Source organism: Fundulus heteroclitus, chromosome 7, assembly GCF_011125445.2.
Source record: "Fundulus heteroclitus isolate FHET01 chromosome 7, MU-UCD_Fhet_4.1, whole genome shotgun sequence".
Taxonomy (NCBI): domain Eukaryota; kingdom Metazoa; phylum Chordata; class Actinopteri; order Cyprinodontiformes; family Fundulidae; genus Fundulus; species Fundulus heteroclitus.
The window spans coordinates 32871476-32895273 of NC_046367.1; the positions used below are offsets into that span (position 1 = coordinate 32871476).

The following is a 23798-nucleotide window of genomic DNA, read 5'->3' on the forward strand; positions in this document are numbered from 1 at the left end:
ACAATACAACCACAAGCTTTAATATCATTTAGTAGAGGTCTATGAGATATAAACATAAAGTAGTGCATAATTGTGAATTGAAATAAACATGATATATGGTTTTCAAAAGGTTTTAACAACAGAAATTAAAAATAATGTGATATGTATTTATATTTAGTTCCCTTCATACTGATATCCCTTCAATTAAATTGAGCTTGACCAACTGCCTTAAGAAGTAACCTCATAAGCAAAAAAGAAAAAAAAAAGCAGATTCCCTTGAGTGTAATTTAATCTAGTTTGAATTACAGCTATTCTGTGAAATATTTCAAGGGGTGTGAAAATCTTTACAAAGCACTGCCGCTTTCTTTCCAACTGCTTCAAGATCTTCTCTCTGCTTACATACAAAATGCATTTGTAGAAATAAATCACGCAAACTTGATGCCCAGAATGTCCATCTTCTGAATTGATTGTTGGCTGTGTGGCCTCTCATATTAATCTTTTCCTCTGTATAATAAGTGAATTAGTAGGATGTAGAGGATGATGTATGACAAAGGCTGGCGTGTCTAAAACCTGCTGTAAATCCACATGCCATAGCCATTTAATAATGTAGCGAGGAGAGAGACTGGCATCATTCTTTTCTGTATTCAGTGACAGCTTAAGAGCTGTGAATCTCGGAGTTGCTGCTCATTTTTGGCTATCAAAGTAGTTGTTCTAAAAGATTTACGGTGAATGAACTGTACAAATTCTGCAGTTAAAAGTAAAGGAGGTTTGAACGTAACCACTCTCTGCAGGATAAACTAGTCATGACAAATAAAACATCTGAAATGCTAAAACATTAATTATTGTTGTTGCAATGCATCGTTGTTTTACCAATCATCGCCAAAGACATTTTGCATGATTGATTTTTGCATTTGCATGAAGACATAAAAAGATTATGATCTCATAACCATTGATTAAACATTAGCAGTAACATACCTAGAGTATGCAGGTGTCTACATCTAGCACATATTTATGCCAGACATATCGCACTGGAGTTATACCAACTAGAATCCATTTAACAAAAATGTAAATGCAGATTGACTATTTTTTAGTCAATGCTGACAACTGATATGGATGCACACATGATCCTTAGTGCAATTATATATCTGAGCTAATGAGCTAGATATCATTCAGGGGTGATTTATGGGCTATTACGTTATTTTTCCTAATAGATTTCCATGAAATGCACTGTAAAACTCTGCAGCTGCATCTAAAGTGTGCTTGAACATGCCACCCTCAAAGAAAGGCAGAGTATGACATTCAAAAACATACAATCTGAATATTTATTACCATCTTAAATATGCATTTTTATGTTGAAGATTGTGTTTATACACACATTGCATGATTTTGTAATGTGTATGTATACATTAAACCTGGAACGAAAAAAGCTCCATTATCATAATCAAGATCAAGGTCAGATCAAGAATCAGTAGCATAGCTAGATCTCCTTCTTGTGATATGAGAATCCCAACTTAAATGCACACAGCCATGTAGAAATAAAAACAAACAATCCTCTGTTCTGTTCAATGCAGAAAATAAAAACATTGCTTAAAACATTATTTATGTTGTTTCATTAGACACTGATAAATGTATGGATATTTGTGTGGCCTTTTTCCAGTCTCATGTGTAAGCTAATGAAGTAATTTGAATTCAGGAGTGAGTTTTCCCAAGTCCAAATGGTGCCGTATTATAGTGCTTCCAGTGTGCAGTGTCCTTTAACTTTTCCCATATATCACATGCCTTGCCTTAACCTCCAGCCTCCAACCCCCAACCACAACAGCTGGTGTCTCAGCAAGGGCCCTGACGTTATAGTGCCACCCAAGCCTTTCAGTATACAACAAACGTTGTGGTGACGGGGGCCCCTAATGGTCTTCTCAAAGAATTGTCCACAGTAGACCTGAGCACGTGCATATCACATGTCCTTCAGTGTAGTGACAAGTACAACTTCCCCTTCAGTAAGATGTTAGTATAAGAAAGAAAACAATATTTAAAAAAAATCTAAGATGTCCAATAAAGTGTTAGGATTTCAACTTCCCGTTGCTTATTTTAGTTTGTACATTTCTATAGCAAAATGCCTCATGTACTAATAAACAATAATAAATACATGCATTAAATTATTCTTCTAGAGATTACTTTTATTCTCAGGGTGTCGCTTCAACAAATGTCACTTTCTCAGTGGTTCCTCCAAAATAAGACCTAAATCATTCACTGCATTTTATTTTTTTAACCCCTTAATTGGAAAGAAGATAAAGCACTAGGTTGAAAAGCACAGACGCTTAGATTACACTGCAAAAAAATAAAATAACTGTAGGATTTGATCAAATAAATTCTATTTTTGTTACTGTAACAATTTAAATGAGTCTTAGTCTCCATATAAATGTATCTGATCAAATACACTTCAATGAAATAGTTGAATTATATATACATAAATATACATAAATATATATATATATATATATATATATATATATATATATATATATATATATATATATATATATATAAAGTTCTTCTGCGGCTAAGATGTGGCCCCGTTCATTGTCAACAATGAGGCTAAGTAGCTTAGCCTGCTAGCAATACTAGCATAGCAGCAAAATAGGTTAAGGCATAAAACATTACTGAAATATTAACAAGCTTCCCCAATAACCACAGCTAAGATGTGTTGTCATTGGTAGGAACTGCATCATGGTACGACTCCAGCGTTAGTGTTGTCGCCAAGCTATTTAAAGCTGGTTACAAGCTTAATTTCTATCTCAAAGGCAGAACGTTTATAAACCACAGATCTTATGACAGGTCTTAACTCTTACTAAGCTGATATCTTCATTAATAAGACCATATCATATAAACATATTACCTTTGCTGTCATCGCCTGGAAACCAAATAATATGTATGATAATAACAGCAGTCAGAACCAGTTAAGCCAATGAAAAAAACATTTTTTCAACATGATCACCATGGCGAAGGGCCAGATGTGAGTTATAGACATTTAAAGGGCATTGAAAGCATAGTAAAAAAAAAACTAAAGAAATAAGAATAATATTACACATCATTAAAAGTTGTTCTCCCCTCTCTTGGATTCATGCATTTGAAAGAAATGATGTATAGAAGATTGTCTGGCTACCCCTACAAAGTTTTCCTTTGTTCATTACATTTGCAGACTAATATACCTTAGCAAATTATTTTTATGTGTATCAAATTATTTGTCTTATTTTTAAAACATGACCACCTTATAATTTTGCATTCTAAATTGGGTCTCAAGGAATAATATGATTGAATTGGTGCTACTATAGGACAGCAGAATATGAAGTCTACATCCATGTTGCTCTGGCTGAACGTTTGCTTGTCCCTGAACCAGATCATTGCTTATCAGGTCGAGTCAAACTGCTGATTGATAAATAAAATAAAATCAAATAAACAGTACAGCCAAAAGGTAAATACTAAAATAAAACCAAGAACTAAAGACGTTCTTGGTATAGGCTTCGGTTTCTGGTTGACCTGTGATGAACTTCAGCGCTGTGTTTTGCAGCGGGAATGACTCTGTAGGACCCAGCGGAAAACTGCTCTAGCTGAAGGGAACGGAGCAGGAGAGAAGGGGGAAAGCTGAGTGGAGAGAAGACGTTCCCAGACCAGTCAGTGGCTTCATGGAGTTCTGTACCTCTGATCCGCCGCCATGGATTGCAATCCGCGATTACTCCTTTTCATTTTACACCTTCTAATGTCCTGCGTTGTCCCTGCTTTCCTCACCATCTATCCCCCCAATGAAGGTAAGGCAACTCTGCGGACATTTGTATCAATGTGAGCGCTCGCTACTGTGTCTCTCAGTCAGTGTGTGTGTGTGTGTGTGTGTGTGTATGAGAGAGAGAGAGGGAGTGTGAGAGAAGAAGAGTGTGTGTGTGTTTGGATGGTGCGCTTCACTCGGCACTGATCTCAGCATGCCATGCGCCCGCCGCGGATCACTGTTCAAATAACTGCGACAACAATAGGAAGATGGTCCAAAGCGCACGGAGGTGACAGTGTGGCATCACAGACACAAGAGATCATTTAACTGACAAACAGAGGAGGACGTTCAAAGTGAAGACAGATCTAAACAAGGGAAGCAGCTGTTGGGTTGTTATTAGTTATTTAAATCAACATGAAATTAAGGTCAGTTTTAAAAGAGCTCACAAAGCGCGCATTGGGAGTTGTTGCGGAGATATCGGGAGGAGGGGGGGGGGGGGGTACTCTTCACGTCTAACTGCCTAACCGAGAATCCATTTGGGGTAGACGCCCCAGTTACTGGGAAACTGTGAGCCGAACTCGATTTTAGGGCAATAAATAGAGGACGAGCACAGTGATCGTGTGCGTAAAAACGCACATGATTTTTTTTCTTTTTTTCTTTTAAGGTATATGGTTTTGACCCAAAAATATACGTATAGGCTACCGTGGGAATCTAAACTATCGCCGTTATAAGAGGTTTGGCAACAATTAAAAATTGCGCATGAAATTTACCTCGAATCAAACGAGTTAAAGCTCAGCTGTCGGTCCCCGTGAAACTTAAGGCGACTTTTACGCCCGTTGATAACACAAATCCTATCAGTCGGGGGGCATTCTCCAAATCTGTGAAACGGCGATCATAACCACAAATAAAGACATACAAAATGCAAATAACTAAATTGCTGTTATAATGACAAGTTTTGTTAAGTTCTTGACTCTCAAATTTCTCTTCGATGTCTGGAAGTTAAAGAGTTCAGGAGCAGAGAGGAAAATCCAGACGCGTGTTGAAGATGCTCAAGTCACAACACAAGAACACAGAAAAGTCTTAGAACGTGAAGGTGGTTCCACGTTTATGAATAGAGTAAAGATGAGATAAAGTAGCTTTTGTTCAGTTAGTGGAAACACACACGCACGCCTCAAAATAAATAGTTTAAACTTTCAGAATAAAGTGATAAATCAACGGCAAAACGACAACGTATTAGATTGAATGTCATAAATCAGAATTAGAGACACTAACGCAACGTATTTTCTTTGGATGGCGAGTGGAAAGTTCAGGACGCTACAGGCCACACAGCGGTTTCTGTTTGTGAGTTCCCAAAGTGAATGAACTTGGCAATTCTCTTTTCTAGAGTTGCACAAAGTCTCTTCATGAACTCACAGGTTCGTTTGTAACACAGAGGAGTTGTAAGCTGAAACTGATTTCTGCTTTGAAGGGGTTCAAAGGCTTGTGGCACGGATACGCATTTGACATGTTTTGCGAGGGGGAGAAAAAAAGTAACAGGCTACAGTAGAGAGGTGTCTTTTTTATGCATAGCCCCTGCAGTCAGGGGTCCGATCCGGGCTCCGGCTAGTTTGTCTAAAGCAGCGCAGGAGAGGGCATTAGATGTAATTTATTGTCGCTCCTTGACGGCGTGAGGCAGGAGAATACGCTGCGTGACAAAACGGAATAAAAACCAAACGCGTTACGCAGACCTACAGCGAACAGAGCTCAGACCCTGTGAGAACCTAAGTTCATATTGGGAGTATAAAGTTTAAAGTGTAATGTCTCAGAGAAGAGCAATTAAGTCAATTAACATTTTTTTTTTAAACTCTAAAATCTTCCAGGAAGCGTCAGCGAGGACCTGCTCCGTCCTTATAGAAATATACATAAATAGCAGGAGCTTATGTGCGAGTTGAAAACATATTTTCAACACAATAAGCAGCTTCCTACGCAGAAAAAGCGGAAATTAATTGCAGTACAAAGTCTATCATTACCTGCGGCTCTGGCTTCTGTCCAACGATCAAAAACATTGAACAGAACTGATGCGCGCAGGCCATTGATTTATAAAACCTTCAGAAAGTATTGAGTTAACATTATGAATAACTAAATGCGTGTCCTGAAGTGAAGAACACCCCAATACGACTTGTTTTTCCCTTTGCCTGTCGATGAGCTGAAGCTGCTCTGAGCGGAGCTTTTTATACATTTTATTTCAAAAAACAGTCATGTTTGAAATTATTTTCTGATTTAGGGATACTTTGATATATATGATAAAAATCAGTATAAAATGTAATTTAATATATAAAAAAAGTTTATTTTATTGTACTGTGCGCCACTCAGTGGGCACATTAATTAATTAATTAATTAATTAAGTAACTCAATTTTGATTGGTTTATTTTTTCTTTCATTTATTTTGATATTTTTGCAATCTTCAACGTGCTGATGATTTACGTATATCCTGGTTGCAGCTATTTTGATCCCCGTTTGCAGTTCCTATAAACAAAGACCATGTCGGATTTTAGATCCATAAATATAGCTTGTAGGGATAAAATAAAATACAAATCTACAATGGAGGTATATTTATTGTTTTTTTAACAAAAAAAAAACTTTTCTACAGATTTTTATGAAGAATAAAATAAAATTCCCAATTTAATACAAATATTTCTACTTACGCCCTCCCGGTGGTCATGATGATCCTGTTGAAACTTTGTAATGCAGTAGTAGTGATTTGATTTGTTAAGCAATTTAAAATCAAGCTTAAGGCTGTCACAATTCTTTCTTTGATCACTGATTTAAGAAAAAAAGTTATGAATTGGGGCAGCTTGCCCACTCAGGTGGTGTGAGATACAGGCCCGCAGCGGGATGCCTGGAGGCCGCAGGTATTTTTAGATGCTCGCCCCTGAAGAGCCCCAAACTGCGCTCCTACTCGGGCACATGGGTGTTCGTGAGCCATGGCACCTTTCAGAACTGCAAGAAATGTTTGTGCACACAAAAGAACAATATATATATATATATATATATATATATATATATATATATATATATATATATATATATATATATATATATATATATATATATATACTTAAATACAAAATTCCAGCTTTTCTGTGCTGCAGGCCTGTATTGTGTGTACTCACCAAATGTTGCCAGAAGACTGGCAACATCAGTTCAACAGCCCAATCTCACTTGGTTTAGACTGTAGTGAAAGTTTAAGGACTATATATGTACACTATATTTCCCCGTACTGCACACAGTATGCAGAGGAATATACCTTTATGTCAGTGGTTGTGTCTATGTTTTTATATTAGGACATATTTTTAAGCCAGTGTAAAAGTGTAAAAGCAGAAGAAAGAAAGAAAGAAAGAAAGAAAGAAAGAAAGAAAGAAAGAAAGAAAGAAAGAAAGAAAGAAAGAAAGAAAGAAAGAAAGAAAAATAATGGGGACAGAGGGGCTGGGCAAGTAGCAGCAACATCAGACAGAGTGACTCTGCTCTTGAATAATTCATAATGGGAGGTGAACACTTCACCCTTTAACACAGACACAAGTCGCCTTGCTTTGCCTGCAGTGCGGCCTGCCAACCCTTACATGCACAGCTGCATCTTCGGTGAAACATTCTTTATCATTCTATTCTATTCTACTCTACTCTACTCTACTCTATGTGCCTGATCAACATCTCGATACTTTTAATCCAGTCTCTGCCTCTCCATGCTCATCAGCTGCGCACTAGTTTCTGGGGACGCTGGAATTAAAACGCACGCTGGAAAAAAATCAGCAGCCATAAATTACGAGAACACAGACATCAAAACGAGCCCCCCCGTCTTTCCCTTTACGTGCCTGAGCTCCCCTGCTCAACATATGCTACGCTGGCCGATACTAGATATATGATTATACAGCATGCACAATCATCATATATCTAGTGTCATTGACTGCTTCCATTTGTCAGGTTCAGCTTACACGTTGCGGGTTTTTAGACGGTGGTCTTGGTTTGCTTTATATATATTGATTCACCTGTTTCCACCTCTGATGTTTTGCTCCCTCTCAGACAGGCTGGCTGAGTTTGCTATTAATACTCCCGTTTAGAGGCATTCCCTGATGGGGCAGGGGCCATATTCTTGGCTGACGTTAGCTCGCTAACTGACGCTATGCGTGTGTGTATGTGTGTGTGTGTGTGTGTGTGTGTGTGTGTGTGTGTGAGAGTGAGGGAGAGAGAGAGAGAGAGAGAGAGAGAGAGAGAGAGAGAGAGAGAGAGAGAGAGAGAGAGAGAGTCTTTAGTCAATTTGAACTTTTCAAAGAAGTTAAAAAATGTCAGTAACTGTTTCAAAGAGTGACACTTATGCATCATATTTCTTACACATTGTGATATATTTTTATTTTTTGTGATTATGGCTTATAGATGACGAAAACCCAGAATCCTGTCTCTCAGAAAACTGAAATAGTAAACAAGATAAATAGTTTGCCAAATAATAATAATAATAATTCAGAAATTCTGGGCTATACAACCATGCAGAAGACTGTTGACAGTTCTTCAGATAGTCGTTGACATTTGGGCTGGAAAATATGGACTTGATATTTTTTCATGACATATGTACTACTACTGGGATCAATGTGATGATAAAATACTGTTTATAGCTTCTTTCAGTCTGTTTTGGAACCTGTGTGGCTGTGACTGCATGTCACAATGCAGTTATAGCTCCATAAACACAAATATGGTCCTTACAAATCACACTTAATAATGTAACGTATAGCATTAAAACAAAATTTGAAAAATGTTTCAGCAGGACACCGTGTACATAAAGAAGTGGGATTTGTATCACTAAACTGCACACCGTAACTGCATTTAATTATATTTTTAGTTATGTATTGGTATTTATTGATGCTATCAAGAAATGAATAGTGGAGGACATTGTAAAAATAATGATCCTGAAAATTTTGGCAGTTTTGGTGTTATACAGACAACACTAATTTAAATAACTAATTTATTGTTTTCAAGATAAACCCAAATTCTTATCGTGATGAAAAAAAAAATGTCATGATAGCAATAGAATTATACACTAAAGGCCCACCCCTAATCACCACCCTTGACAAAGGGGATAGGTGATGAAAGGTTGGTAAAAAAATCATAGAGTGCTGTACCTAAGCACATCAATGAAAAGTTAGAATAAAGAAGTGGGACATTAGAAGGAGACAAGGATAACCATAGTCCTAACAGGATTGTGTAGCACACCCATTCAAGAGCTTGTGGGACACTCAAAAGGTATGATCTGCAATCTTTTTTGGTACTTCAAGAGCTACCACACGGATATATCCAAGACAGAGGCTACAACTGGTGCATTCCTTACGTTAAGCCAGATTTTCAGAACCACCGAACTGTTGGCCCATGGCTGCAAAAAAATATATAAATATTTCTATTTATTTCCTTACGATTCAGAGTCACATTTTGAGAGATGTTTTATTAAAAAACAAAACTGTAAAAAAAAAAAAAAGGGTACCACATTTCTGCTTCTGTCGGTGTGCTTGACCCTTGTGAACATACGCAGGAGGCAAAGAGCAGGAAGACCAGCACGTTTCCCTGTACATAGCTGTGATATCGGTTATTATGTCAGAGGTTACCGTCCATGTTGTTAAGGCAGTTCTAAAAGTGTCAAAAGGATCTTACCTGGGCCAGGGTTAAAAAAACCTAAACTGTTGCTCAGTGGTTAAAAGTTCTCTTTTCAAATGAAAGCAGCGTTTCCATTTCACTTAAAAATCAAGGTCCCTGAGTTTGGAGGAAGACACGAAAGAAAGAGTATGAAACTTGCTTAAGATCTAGCGTGAAATTTCCTCAGTTATTGATGATTTATCGAGCCATGTTACCTGTTGGTGTTGGTCCACTGTTTTCTGTCAAGTTCAAAGTCAGCCCAGCCGTACACCAGAACATTTTGAAGCATTTTATGGAGAGTCTGATTTCATTTTTCAGAAGTGCTTGACACCTGCTGCCACTGTCAAAGTTTCAGTACTTGCTGAAATGACTTTGGTATTATTTTTGCTTGAATCGCCAGCAAATTCCACAGACCTAAACCATGGAGAATGTGTATTGTGTTGTCAAGAGAAAAATAAGAGACTCCAAAACCAACAATGCAGACGAGTTGAAGGCTGCCGTCAAAGCAACCTGGCCTTCCTTAGCATCATAGCAGTTTCTCAAGCCAATTGCCTCAATGCGACAGCATGAGGTAATCCATGAAAAACGAGTCCCACTTAACTAGAACGTGCATATAGCACATTGATATTTTTTTTCCGTAGGCTGACAATGCCATTCCAATGTATCAAAGTTTATTTTACATATTATTTTTTATTTTTGTTATTATATTTTTCTCTTTTGTGTTCATTTATTTTGTCTTCTTTGTGATTGTTGCGACTGATCGAACTGGTTTAGTAGCTTGATGTGATCCATTATTTTTGGCCTTTCAACTTTGTTGCTACAACAGACGGAATATCTCTCTGTCTCCATTTTCTTAGAACAAAGCTTAACTGACACCGTAAGGCAGCCAGACCCACCAAGTCTTTGCCTAAGCTGCCAGACACACAATTAGCTTTAAATATTATTAAAAAAAAAAAAAATAATCATAGGAACGGGCATGTCGGTTTGTATATTCCCCTTGTTTATATGATTGGGATTTTTTTGCTATGTTTATTTGTATATGCATTGGTCCTGGTTCCTCAGGCCAAATGCAGCTGAAGGGCCCTTTTTCCCTTCCTGCGATATGAGAGCTGTCTAATTTTCTGCACTCAAATTCTTTCGCTTGGCTCAATTTGAGATGTGGGCTCGGCTCGTTGAGAAATGTAAATTGGAAGCAATGGCCCTGGATGCTGAGCTGCTATTATCTGACATGAACAGATAGCTTCATTAGACTCTAATAGTAATGTGTATTCTGCCACTCAACCGCCTGAGTGCAGTTGCACGGCTGCGGCTCGATTTAGTAGCTTTGCGAACCCAGAAGTAGATAAGTCTCTGTGTGCCTCTTCCTTTTTGGGCTTCTTTTGTTACCACATCTGCTGACATTTATGAAGAAAACGTTCACTTCCATCTTAGCGTAACTTTTTCCCCACTGCAAAAGTTTGTTTCGAGAGCAGCAAAGGCATTTCGTTTTACAAATGTGATCCCGGTCAAACCTAAACTGTATCATTTTACGTTGCCAGACTCTGCACAAGCTGCTTTCCACAACAGTTCTAAACCTCTTTGACAAAACTGACAAATATCCGCTTAGAAAAATATGCCAAGACTGAATTTAATATCTAAACTATGTATGGTTCCCATTCCGGTTTATGTATTGTTTAATGGTTAACACTGCTCTTTATGTTCCACTGTTTATATAGTGTTAGTGCGATGTTAATACATTTCCCCCTGTTGTTTTATGTTGCACCGTCTAATAGTGTGAACAATTACTATATGTTTACTTGTAAGCAAGCACCATGATCATACAGGAACCTAATCATATTTTGCAGCATACTCTATCACTTATATAATGCTGAATGAGCAATAAAGGTCACTTTGCCTCGTATAGCTATAAAACAGAGTTTGAAATTTATGAAACTTTTATTCTTTAAAAAAAAACACAAAAAAAAGCGATTTCCAATGCCTTCTCAGCAATTAGTTCCACATTAAATTATCAGCTTTCCGTCGGTAACATTTGGGAATGAGCAAACGTTGGATTTATGGATGCTAGTTTGGGATATATTTTACTTGACTAAAATAGATTTGCATGGGACTTTTGTTCGTTGTTGTTTGAAAGATGTTTTCTACGAGCTAAAATCTGTGGTGTTGCTTAGCGAAAGGGTTTGACCAGGAGAATGCAAGGCGTATGCGTGCCTCATATTTTCACAGCGCATGGGGTCACAGCTGCAGGGCATAGCTGCGCTGCTGCTTCACTCTGGTGTGGGTGTGTGCAAGCTGCTCGGGTACATTAGGTAAACGTGTGCGCTTGTTTGTGCATGCTTGAATGTGAGTCACTTTGCTCTCAGCAGGAAATTAAAAATTAGGATGAGTCAGTTTTGCTGGAACAGTGTAAGTTTTCTACGATTGTTTTATGTTTTTCTCCCGATCACATATTTTCTTATTCTATGTGATCTTTTGAGGCTTTGGGGCAAAAAGAAGTCTGTTTCAAAAAGTCTTTTTGTTAGCTTACTAATGAGAATATTACAAGAATGAGCATTTTCTCAACCAAAAGAAGAGTTACAGTTTAAAGTTATGCCTTCTGTGTAACACTTGCAGGTTCAAATTAGGGTCTCAATCATGCTTCTGAGCAAATGAAGACATTTTTGAGTTAAGGTAGTTAATTCCACTATTTGTTCCCAGGCTCTTCGTTTTAGATGCTTTAAATGAAAGTGCTTGAATCTTTGAATAGGATCTCAAGTTTGTGTTTGTGCCTTTGACAGTTTGCCTGCTGAAGTCAGGTGTGCGTGAAGCAAATAAGCTGTCTCAATTTGCCTCTCCCTGCATGATCCATTCTGACAGCCCAATTCAATACCAATCTTTCACTCTGCAACCATGAGTATAGAACAGCAGAAAATGCTCCAATTCATTTCAGACCTCCAGGAATACTCTGAATGTCAGCGATTGTTTGGTCCAGATATCCATAAGCAGGAATGACACGTGTCTTTAGTACTATTTACTTGCGATTCTGGCTGTCGAATTTCTATCAGCAGGACTTCAAAAAAAAAAAAAAAAGAAGTAAAACTGGGCTTCTATGCTCCACCAACAAGGCCATGACTTCAGCTCACTACAGAAAACTGTTTTCTAAAGCTTCAGCTTGCATCATAGCGCTACTGAGCTCCTTGTCTTATTTGTCCCTTGTCATATTTCCTCTGTTAGACATGGATTTACTCTGTCTGCTGTTGGATGACTGTTTGAAAAAGAAATCGCTTCCCGTTGGCAGGCAGACACACACGCGCACGCACGCACACACACAAACCCACACATACACATACACACAAGCTGCATTTCCATTCATTATAAATGGATTTATATTCTGGTCAGAGTGTGGCCAATTGAATTTTGGGCTACCTCTGAACGCAATGATTGCATTTAAATTTTGATTTGAAGCAGTTTTGCTTTACCTGGTTACAGTTCAGTTACCATGAATGAGTGTGCAGCAAGGTAGACCAAGGCTTGGATGGGTAAAAAGCAGGACTCTTTGAAACTTAAATGCGTCTTCTGGCTTTTTTAATTCTGTATTTTTTGTTCAACGCCTTCAAAATACCTGCAGAGAGAGATAGCATGTTTTCTGTGTTTGCCTATGCCATATGCAGGGTGTTTGTAGTTGCCTCTTTCACACACTACAAAAACATATTCAGCTAATATTTAAAAAAAAAAACACAGAAAAAAACATAGGCCTTTGATGGAATAAAGAAGATTAACACAGGTTGATGACTCTTCAGCAGAGAAGATTATTTATTGACTTTAACTCCATCAAAACACAAACGTACTGAATTGTCAGTTGTATGCTCAGAAAGTACAGCACTTCATAAAATCAAGAGCAAGAACCTGTCCTCATGAAAACCTTTTCAAATGTTTACCATCTAATATGGAGGCTCTGGAACAGTCAAAAACATTAACCTTTAACCTAAGAGTTGCTAGAGTCCAGTTTAACTAATCTTAATTTATCAGTAGCTCACTCTCTTTAACCAACACAGAGCAAGTTCCTTAAACATCCTTAAAAATTTGGGTTTCATTTTTTCACAGATGTAGGGTATATTCTCCTTTTATCGGTAGGAAAGTATCCAGTCAATTTTTAGCAGTGGCATATACATTTAATAACTATAGGATTCCTTATAAATCCATGTTAAAGTGTCTTTCAAAAGTAAAATAGCAATTTACATTTTCTCAAAATACAACCACAAACTTCAGTGTATGTTTTTTTTTTAAGGATTTAATTATATAATGATACCCAGATTTTGTTCCAACAACATGATGCTACCACCACCATGTTTCCCAGTGTTGAGGGTGTCTTCAGGAGGATGAATGATGTCCAAGCATTATGCATGTAGGCCACAAAAGGTCCATTTTGGCCTCATGCTATAAACTTTCCATTTCCAGATGCTGCAGTGAGCAGCGGTCTAGGAGATGTTTTAACCAACTGATTTAGAAATCCAGCTTTAAAAAAATATTCCCAAAGCATTATACTACCACCACCATGTTTCACTGTGGATATGGTGTGCTCAGAGTGTTATGCATTGTTAGTTTTCTTCAACACGTTGTAGTTTTTTTAGATCAAAACATTCATTTTTTGTTTCATCTGACTAGAGCACTTTCTTCAGGTTCGATGCATCTCGAAAAACTGGTGCCAAACTGTTTCTTTCAACAATGACTTTCTTCCTGCCACTGTTATATTTTATTTGGGAGTTTGAGAATAAATGTGGCTAAATGCAAATGCATTCCAAACATTTGTAAAACATTTTTGAAAACTTTTCACTTCACGTTTATGCTTTACTTTGTTTTGATCAATCACATGAAATCCCAATAAAATGCATTTAAGGTTGTGACTGCAGAATGTCAAAAAGCAAAAAAGTTCCTTGACACTTAAATTCGGTGGTTACGAACACTTTTGCAAGCTCCTGTGTAATACATAAAGAACGACATTAAGGGTGAGGTCTGTACGGGTTAAGGCTATTTTTAGGTAAAGCTAGAATAGGCCTTATTGTGTTAAATTATGGGCTAGGTTAGAAACCTAATAATTAACAAAGGTTAAAAACATAGAAAGAGACCCTTTATTCGAATCACTCCCTTCACAAAGTTAGCCATAGAACCATGGAGTGCCATCGCGTGAGTCAGTGTGTGTGGCAGCTGGGTAAATAATCAGTCCTTGAGGTTGAAGACATTTCTCCTTTGGGATTAAATGAAGGCTAATTGGGGCTAACAAGAACTGGTCACTCATGTGCTGTCTGTGTTTTTTTTTCTTTCTCACCACAGTTAACCTGTTAGACTCAAAAGCAAGCCAAGGGGAGTTAGGATGGATTTCCTACCCATCACATGGGGTGAGTATTTTGAAGAATTTTACCATTACCACCTCAATCATGTCTGAACTGCATGAAGATTTAAGCCACAAAAATAATGATTTTTAGATTGATCCTCATATTGAACTGTAGAGTGAAGTGCAGATTAACCTAATTTTTTCAGACATTTTTTTGTCTGTTCTTCGTCTTGCAGGTCAGAGGTTAAATATTTAGTTTGCCATATGTTTGAGATACTAAAAGGAAACTGTACTGCAATAATTAGCTCTTGTTTGTGTTTGAATGTGTGTATGTTTAAAGACAGAGTAAGGCATTAGGCTGTTGGGTCCAAATGAGCCTCATAAATTTGTGGAAAAAATTACTACCTTTATAAAGAAATACTACAAGAACAACATTGATAGTATTTATACAATGCATGCAAAGTTATGAATCTCATTGTTGACATTCCAGTTAATAATTCATGTGTTGAACATTAAGCCACAACATTTTCCATTTTGATATCTGAAATCAATTTTCTTCCATAGCATGAGTATTTAAATGTAAACTTTTACCTGCAATACAAAAAAAAAAATATTGATTTAAATAAAAAAACACTTTCAGAAGTTTTATGTTCCTATTTTTAAATAAAAAATATTTTCACAATTTATTTTACTGTAGAAAAAGGTATAACTAGTATTTTGAATTGAACAGAATGGAACTTGTCTTTTAGCTACTCCTAAAAAAAATGAAATATTCAGACAAACAGACCAAAGATTTTCCTAATAATTAATTTTATTTAAAATTAACATCCACAAAAAATGTTACCACACTGTCATCTACTTGGAGACCTTAATAATTCTGTGAGGTTCGAAAATATATATTGCTATATGTATTGTCACCCCTTAAAAGTAAAACTCTGGTTTACATACATGGTACACAAAAAAATGAACAACAACAATGACACATGTTTTACGTTATATATTAATCATTTGCAGTTGGAAAAAAATTCTGATTCAAAATATTACTCTGTCTTTCTTTTCTCCCAAAAATACCTCTATTTCATAGTTTTATAGATGTACAATGTCTGCAGAATTTATAGAACAAAGCAGCAAAAGAAAAAAGAAAGTTCAGCCTCTATCATCTATGAGTCTGCCTTTCTCCACCAAGCCCCTCCAGTGGGCTCTTGTTCAGTGTTTATTTGTCTAACTAGTTAGACTCCTGCGCCTCTGGGCTGGCCTCCTGTCACCCACCACCCCCACTTCTCTTTTACTCTCTCTCACACAGAGTCACACACAAACTCTCCTCCCCTCTTTCTCTCTCTCTCTCTCTCTTTCTCTTTCTCTCTCTCTCTCTCTCTCTCTCTCTCACACACACACACACACACACACACACACACACACACACACACACACACACACATGCACAATTCCCTGTTTTTCCTTTATTAAGTGTTAGAATTACTCCTTGGCAGTAGCTTAAGGTAATCCCGTCATTTGTTCCATTGGACTGCCAAACCTAGTTTCCTTCGGCCGTATACAGCGCTGGCACGGTCGGAGCACGGCAAGCTTCTCCAATGACGATCAGCCGCAACGAAAATTTTTTTTTCTTCTTCAAATAACGCACAGAAAAGACTGCAAACACTTTAAAACCCATTTAGCCTAAACACAATTGCAGACTACACAATTGCAACTGTGCAACTAAATGACGGACGAGATTGATGTTGTGCTGGCTAAAGTTATTTGCGTGTGAGCGACTAGGAAAATGTGCACTGATACGGGTACTTCATCCAGCTCTGGCCATTGGAATGTGTGACGGAGGTTACGCAGTTTGTGCAGAGATGTCTGTTTTATTTCAATTTGTCTTTGAACTAGTTTAGATTAGACGTTTGTGGTTTTCAAGTTTGCAAAAGTGCTGCGGGAAAGACAGCCAGTGTCATACCCAGCTGAGAACTCCTCCCATAAAAAATGTTGAAGGGAATAAGACGCTGTTGAAAAGATGAGGGGAGAGGAAAAAACAGAGGGGTGTTAAGAATGCTGAAAAAGGTGAGAGAAGGAAGAAGACTGAGAGACATACACAGATAAATGTTGGTAATAAGATCATTAAGGTGAAATACTTCTAGTCATTCCCTTTAACAGATTTTCTTATGGTATTGCCCTATATATTTAGCTCTTGTTCATGTAGAAGAGCAGCATCCCCTTAGTATAGACATGTTACTCTAGAGATTTGTGTTCTGGGGGATGTGCCGTGTTGGTTGTCCATCTCATATAGTGCTTTGTATGTAGGCCAAACGAAGCTCAATTTTGCCCTTCTTCTTTACTGAGACTTCCCAAAGCATGGTGTTTCATCTGACCAGAATACCCTCATTTTTGAGAATGACCCCGAAATTGTAGAGACGTGAATGAGAGAAGGATCAAAAAGATGACTAAATATGATGAATGGAAGGGTGCAAAGAATGCAGGAAAAGCTGAGGGAGGAGAGACGGAGACACATACACAGATAAATATTGCTGTTGATCAGGTCCTCAAGGTGAATCATCTGTAATTACTCACGTCATCCACTGACTTCGCTCTGATAAGCAGCATGCCCCACGGAGACCGCCGCTCACAAATGATTTCTCATAATGTGTGGCTAAGGGAGAGAGCCCTTTCTTCCTCCCTCACACGCACACACACTCAGATGCAAACTCATTCACACTGATGGAGAGGCTTCAACTATTGGCCTACCGAGACGCAACGTGCTCTCGTCAGAACAAATTAAGAGCTTAGCCTCCCCAGGATGTTCACCCGGGAACCACCGAATGGACTGATGGCTGCGCGCCTGTGTGTTTGAGTGTGTTTGATCCAGATATACTGCTATCTGTCTGGGAGGCAGGCTGATTGCTTTGCAGTGTCCGGGGGGCTTAACCCATCACTAAAGACTGTTAAAGATTACATTCTCGCATGCATTGAAAGCATTCTTCAGCAACAAACCAACACCCCAGACACCGGCTCTGCATGCAGAATAGAAATTAATGGGTACATACAAAGTGAAGTACAGTCTTCAAGGCAACGGGGGATACAACGCTGCTGTCTTTGCCAGGAACTTGGCTTATTGCTGCAGTGTTTCAAATCTGCATTCACGTCTACCAATGTTAATTAGTTTTGCACAAGTTTATGTGTGTTTGATTGGTAATGAATAATTCCACTGTCAACATGCTGTCAGTAGCTGTTTTCACTCATGCAGCACAGCACAAAAGCTTTATTTAATAGGACAGATGTTCATGACATGGAGTAGACTTTGATGCATATGTAAGCATAGGGAGTACTATTATTCCAGAGAGTTCTCTGGGATTAGCATGGTTTTATCATCATTTTCCTGCATTGAGTTACAAGTTAAAAAGGCAGAATCTAGCATTAAACACCCAAAACTCCTCAATTTACTAAAAGGTATTGTTTCCATCCGTCTTTGTGAGTTACTGAAATTCCCACTGGTGTATTAGAGTTATGAGCATACATGTAACACTGGCTATTTTCTTCTGTCTTGCATGTGGATAAAGTGTGAGAGGTTAGTTCAGGGGTGGAAATCACCAATATTACTTTTAACTCAACAAAAGGAAGATACTGCCACAGCAAAGCAGTTTGTAAGTGGATACATTGAAATATTGTAAACATATTTAATCCCTTCTGCGTCCATCTCAACAATGAAACTAGCCAGATGAACTATTACTCTTTTTTTCCACAGACAGGTTGCAGGAATAATGCCTGTCCACAACTTAAAATATTATGGAAAAACATAGAACCAGGAATCTGGTGAAAGGGTTACTTCAGAAGTCACCTAATTTGTAAATAGAGTGCACATGTTTGCAATTTAAAGTCGTTGTAAGTACAAAGGCTTTTTGAAATGCTTTGGAAGTTTGTCAGGGCCCATAACTAAACAGACACTGTGATGAAGACCAAGGAAACAGGACAGGGATAACAAGGTAAAGAAGTTTTAAACAGGATTAGATTATAAAACAAGATCTGTAATTTACTTAGTCTTAAAATCATCATCTGAAAACAGAAACAGTATGACATAATTGCACACTTACAAATGGATAGCAGACCACTTAAATGGACAGGCTCGGCAAGTAGAGCATTAATCACAGAAGCAGCAAAGAGGCTCATGGTGATTATGGAGGAGCTGCAGTGAACAACGTTCTCAGGTGGGATAATCTGCTGACAACTGTTGGTCATATACCAATAAAGGGTGACAAGAAGACAACCATTTCTAAAAGCAAACAATGAGATATTGTATTTGCAGTTTACCACAAGTCATGTAGAGAACCCATCAAACATGTAAACAAGGATACTCTGGCCGATTCAGTTGAAAATTTAGGTTTTTTCTTTTACATACATACAGAATACAGTGAATCGCACAGTGAATCACTGTAGTGGCGGTATTATTCTGTGGAGATACTTTTCTTTAGAAGGTGGAAAGAAATTGGTCAGAGTTGATTGGAAGATGGAAGGAGCTAAACACAGAGTGAAAGACTTGCAAGTGGAGCAGAAGTTTGCCTTGCATACGGACAATCAACATACATACAGCCAAATACAACAATTAAATTGTTTAGATGCAGTTGCACTCTTGCATCTCAATATGGCCTTATCAATGTCCAGATGTAAATCAGTTCAAATCACTCTAGTTTATTATTTAGTGTAGAGTCAGAACCAGTGTGTCAAGGCACTGTATAGAACAACTCATCCACAAGCACACATACAGAAACTCATAGTCAATTATATCCAATCATGTTGTAATGTTTTCCGTTTCTAGGGTAGGTAATTCTCACACAGGATGACACTAGTTAAAGCCTTGAGCTCTTTAATCCAGATTTTGTTGGCCACAGTCACGTTGTACAAACCAGAGCAGAACAGAATGCATCACCCACTCCTTACACAAAACTGTAACTCCCAGGCAAAAAAAAAAAACATTTCCATCCTCCCTAATATAACTCTGGGCCTATTCATGCTCTGTGTCTAGCCTGTCTTGCACCCACCTGGAATCTGCTGGGCCGGCAGAGGTCCCCAGCGTAGGGGTTTTCAGGTATTGGCTAAGCATTAGGATTGCATGAGTACAAGACGAGTTTTAGACAGCTGTGCAGTATGCAATGAGGACTAGTGGTATGTGTAAATGTTGGGCAATCTGGTGGTGTGATGTGAAGATGGATAGGTATTCTGCAAGAGTCCAATTAAATTGCTCAACTAACCCAACCCAAAGGGATGGAGGGCCGTGGTGCGTGTCTTAGCTATCCCTAACCTCTCACACATGGTGGAGAAAACTCTGAATCCAAAACATCCCCTCAACTAGGGTTATCCACCACAGTTCCAGCCTGCTGGTCAGGCAGTGCAAAAGTGTTTTTATATTTTGTAAAATAGTCCATAGTGGTGAGAATTAAAGTGTTCCCACACTGGTCATGGACAAGAACACATGATATCTACACCCACACCCTGCATTGTTTTACTTGCTGGAAACTGTTGCAAGTGTTTGACTGTCCTTGTAGTCCTTTGCAAGCTAAACAGAGGCCACAATGCCTGCAGATGTCCTCCATGTCTCTCCTAAGCCAACACTAGTAGAAAGCTTGACAGAGGATTTGAATTTGACACCCCAAACTGACCTGACCCCACAGGGCCATGCACCCCACTGGGAACCATTTCCTTCATAGCTTTGGGGACCACAACCTATTGCTGTTCCATACAGGTTCCCCGAAAGACGCTGTCCAACAGGCGCAGTGTCCCAAACTTTGGTCACTGGAAAAAGGGCACCAACCAGCAACGACAAGCATGCTGGTGCTCCCACCCACAATGTCACTGGCTGTGGGTCGGGGACATGCCTCAATATTGTGTAGACCAGTGGTCCTAAACTGAAATCTGGCTGCTGTGCAGCTTTTAGTTAGATCTCTGCTTCAACACACCTGACTTCAATATAAGTTCATTGGCAGGGCTTTGCAGAGCTTGACCACATGCTAGTGATGTAGTTTACCCATTTCATTCAGATGTGTAGGGCAAACAATACATCTAAAAGTTGCAGGACACCAGCCCTCGAGGACTGGGGTTTGAGACCACTGCTGTAGACAATCTGCAACTCCAATCACTTGCAGGTCTCTGCTCTCGGGACTGGTGGCCTCACCCCTCTCTATATCCTGGTGATCAGCCCTACCTGCCAGTACCTTATCGTGGCCCTTCTGCTGGTCAAAATAACCACATCCTTCCACACTGCATGGTTGTCAGAACAGAGTATTTGCGTTTTCATGAAGATCCCCTGCCCTGTGAGTTTCTAGCTCTGCAGCTCCTCCAATCACTAAGCTAGCTCCCCCTTGAGGTCTTTAAAGTTAATTAGCCACTGCAGTGAGCATAATCGGTGCCTATGGTGAAGGGGTGCCCGAACAGATAATATTTAAAATGGCGGACTACACAAGCAACAGCTAACAGCTCCCTGCAGGTCTTCCTTACTCAAGGATTTCCCGCTAATCAGTTCAGTGATTTCTTCCAGCCACAGTGGCCTCTCAGCCACCATCCCACATTCTCCTGCTTACCCGATCCTTAGTGGCACGTTCTCTGCATTCCCATTCACAGAAGCCATCCCCAGTTATCTTTCCAGTGCGTAGTCTAGCGCCTTCTGCACGGTGCGTGGTCGGGGTGTGGAAAATGCTCACTTATCACGTGCCAGTTCTCTTTGCACTTCAAGCTCTCCTTGTCGGACTTTCCATCTTGTTCACCAAACCCCCAGAGATTCTTCCACTCATCTCTGTTGTCTAACTCCATTCTATCTACAAGAGCTCCACCTGGAAACACTGGCCAAACTGTTGCTGCAGTGCCCCCATCAGCTCTTCATACTCAACCTGTTCATTAGGATCCAGCAGCATCAGGAAGGGCAGGGCATCACCCGTTAAACACAAATTGGAGAGCTCTTTAATCAGTTGCTCGTAGCTGCCAGTTCTTAGAGCTAAACTCAAAGAGCCTCCCAGTCAGATTTACCATCATATTTGGGTGTTTTTATGCCACATGGTTTAATCAGTCAATGGGCGTTGTGCATGTCCCTGGTGGTGGGCTGTGGGGTATTTGAGTTACAGTCAGACCATTTGCAGTGGCTGGGCTCAAATGTCCCATTGAATATGGCTTTGTCTTCACCTTGGTGCCACTACAATGGCCATCCAACAATTGCACACTTCCCGGTTGGTTGCAACCCTCTCTCTCTTCAATCTTAGTGCACACCGTAGTGCCCATGTAACGCCACACTGACAGATGCATGCCCATGGCAGGCAAGACTGCACCCTTCAAACAGGATTTCAGGTCCAGTAAAATTCACTTCTGACACCACTGTACACTTTCACTTACTAGGCACTGTAAATTACACACATGATGATACCAGCTGAAGCTGTTAGCCCTTTAACCCAGTTGCTTTTGGCCACTGTCACCGAACAGCCACAGAGCGCAGCACCCTCCCCATACACAAAACTGTCTAACTCCCCACCAAAAACAACAAAGAGCTGTACAACATGGTAATGTTATAAAAACTACTGCAGCAAAGTTCTAACTACAGAACTTGCTACGATATGAACAAATTCAACGTTGGTGCCCATGTATAAACATATTATACTGTTGTCACGTAATATTGTTTGTTTTGCTATTAAATACAAATATGGTTTTACTGAGTGTAGTTAAAAGTCCAGAAGAACTTTTCAGATGATTTTGTGAAGCAAGCCATCTGGCACATCAGGCTAGGTTTTCTGAACTAGGGATGTCATGCATGATCGCACAAATCTTGCATTAATGCCAAGGTGCATCTTTGATGAAGCTGCCAACTACATGCATGACTCAGTCTTTTTTAACCCTAACCCATAAAAAGCACACCTGTCATGCACATTGGAAGCTCTGATTTGAAAGCATAAAAACCGTGAACATTCCTGGATTTATAATTTTTTTAACAATAAAATTAGAACATCATAAAAGAGTCTTTGTTACTGTCCCAAAAGAGGCTGATGTGTTTTTTTTTTGTCCTCAAAAAATATGTCATTCTCAATTACATCTAAGTGCATTGTTACCCTGTATAGAAGCCCTTTAAGTACTATTGGCTTGAACATCTTTGAAGATGGTGATAGGTGAATTAGTGTGCTGACTAGGTGACTTTGAGACATGCCTGTTGCCATAGCTGTGTGTTGATCAGCTCAAGTTACCACATTATATTTTATTGTCCCTTCAGTTGCTTCACCTACAGCACAGATCAGAGAAACCAGGGCAACATCACACCAACCTGTGACCCAGCAGTGACCATTAAGGGTCAGGGTCAGAGGTCATAGAGACTAGTGTAGGGTCCCTATGTTGTTATATATCAATTAGAGTACAACAGGGAGGGGAGTTACACTACCCTGGAGAAAAAGGCCCAGCTGCTCTCTTTTTTAACTTTTGTTTATTCTGGTTGATATACAGTTTAACAAGGGAAAAAAGGGAGTTTCTCAGGGGATGGGAAAATGCTGTTTATTACAGATGTAGGGAGTAATGTTATAAGGGAAACATTGACTCTGCATACAGCCAGGTTTCTGATCTTGCCATGCAGATTGTAATATCCAAAAACAAAAATAGAAAATAATTTGGTGGATATCAATTCACACAACAGCAGAGCATTGGACCTGAGAACTTTCATGGAAGTCTCCATTGGTCTATGTCTGCAACATTTAAGATTCCTAATAAGAATTTTAGAAAAGCAAATATAAACGCAATTTTATTTCAAATGAAAACGAAGAATACTATTTTTTTGTGGCAAATATGTTAGAAAATATGTCTTAGACGTTACAGTAACATAATTAATTTTAGCAGCAACACCTTTCTAAAGTTAAAAAAACTTTTATATCAGTCTGACATTACTTGTATATTTCGCAATAAATGTGTTCAAATGTAGAGGAGCGTTTGTGGGACTGATGCAACATGCATGACCACATGCAAAGGGAAGAGTAAATGTAAGAGCATGCTGACGAAATGAAGTCCTCTATTTGGTCTTTGGGTCAAAGCTGTAGACTCAGCACTCAATTGTGATGTTTTACAAATGCACACATGCAAGGGTAGCCAGAGCAG

At 38.9% G+C, this 23798-nt stretch overlaps 1 protein-coding gene across 8 annotated transcripts in view; it reads left to right on the plus strand.

The window, feature by feature from the left end:
* The first annotated feature begins 3594 nt into the window (after positions 1-3594).
* epha3 (eph receptor A3) overlaps positions 3595-23798 on the plus strand; it is a 128570-nt gene continuing 108366 nt past the window's right edge. For 6 of the 8 annotated variants that reach the window (XM_012876836.3, XM_012876837.3, XM_021323735.2 and 3 more), the window contains exons 1-2: positions 3597-3782; positions 14696-14760. In XM_012876836.3, coding sequence (XP_012732290.1) covers positions 3689-3782; positions 14696-14760 — 159 coding nt within the window. In that variant the 5' untranslated portion in view covers positions 3597-3688. Of the gene's footprint in view, positions 3783-14695; positions 14761-23798 lie in introns of all 8 variants that reach the window. The other 2 variants (XM_036139515.1, XM_021323737.2) reach the window with 2 other exon arrangements.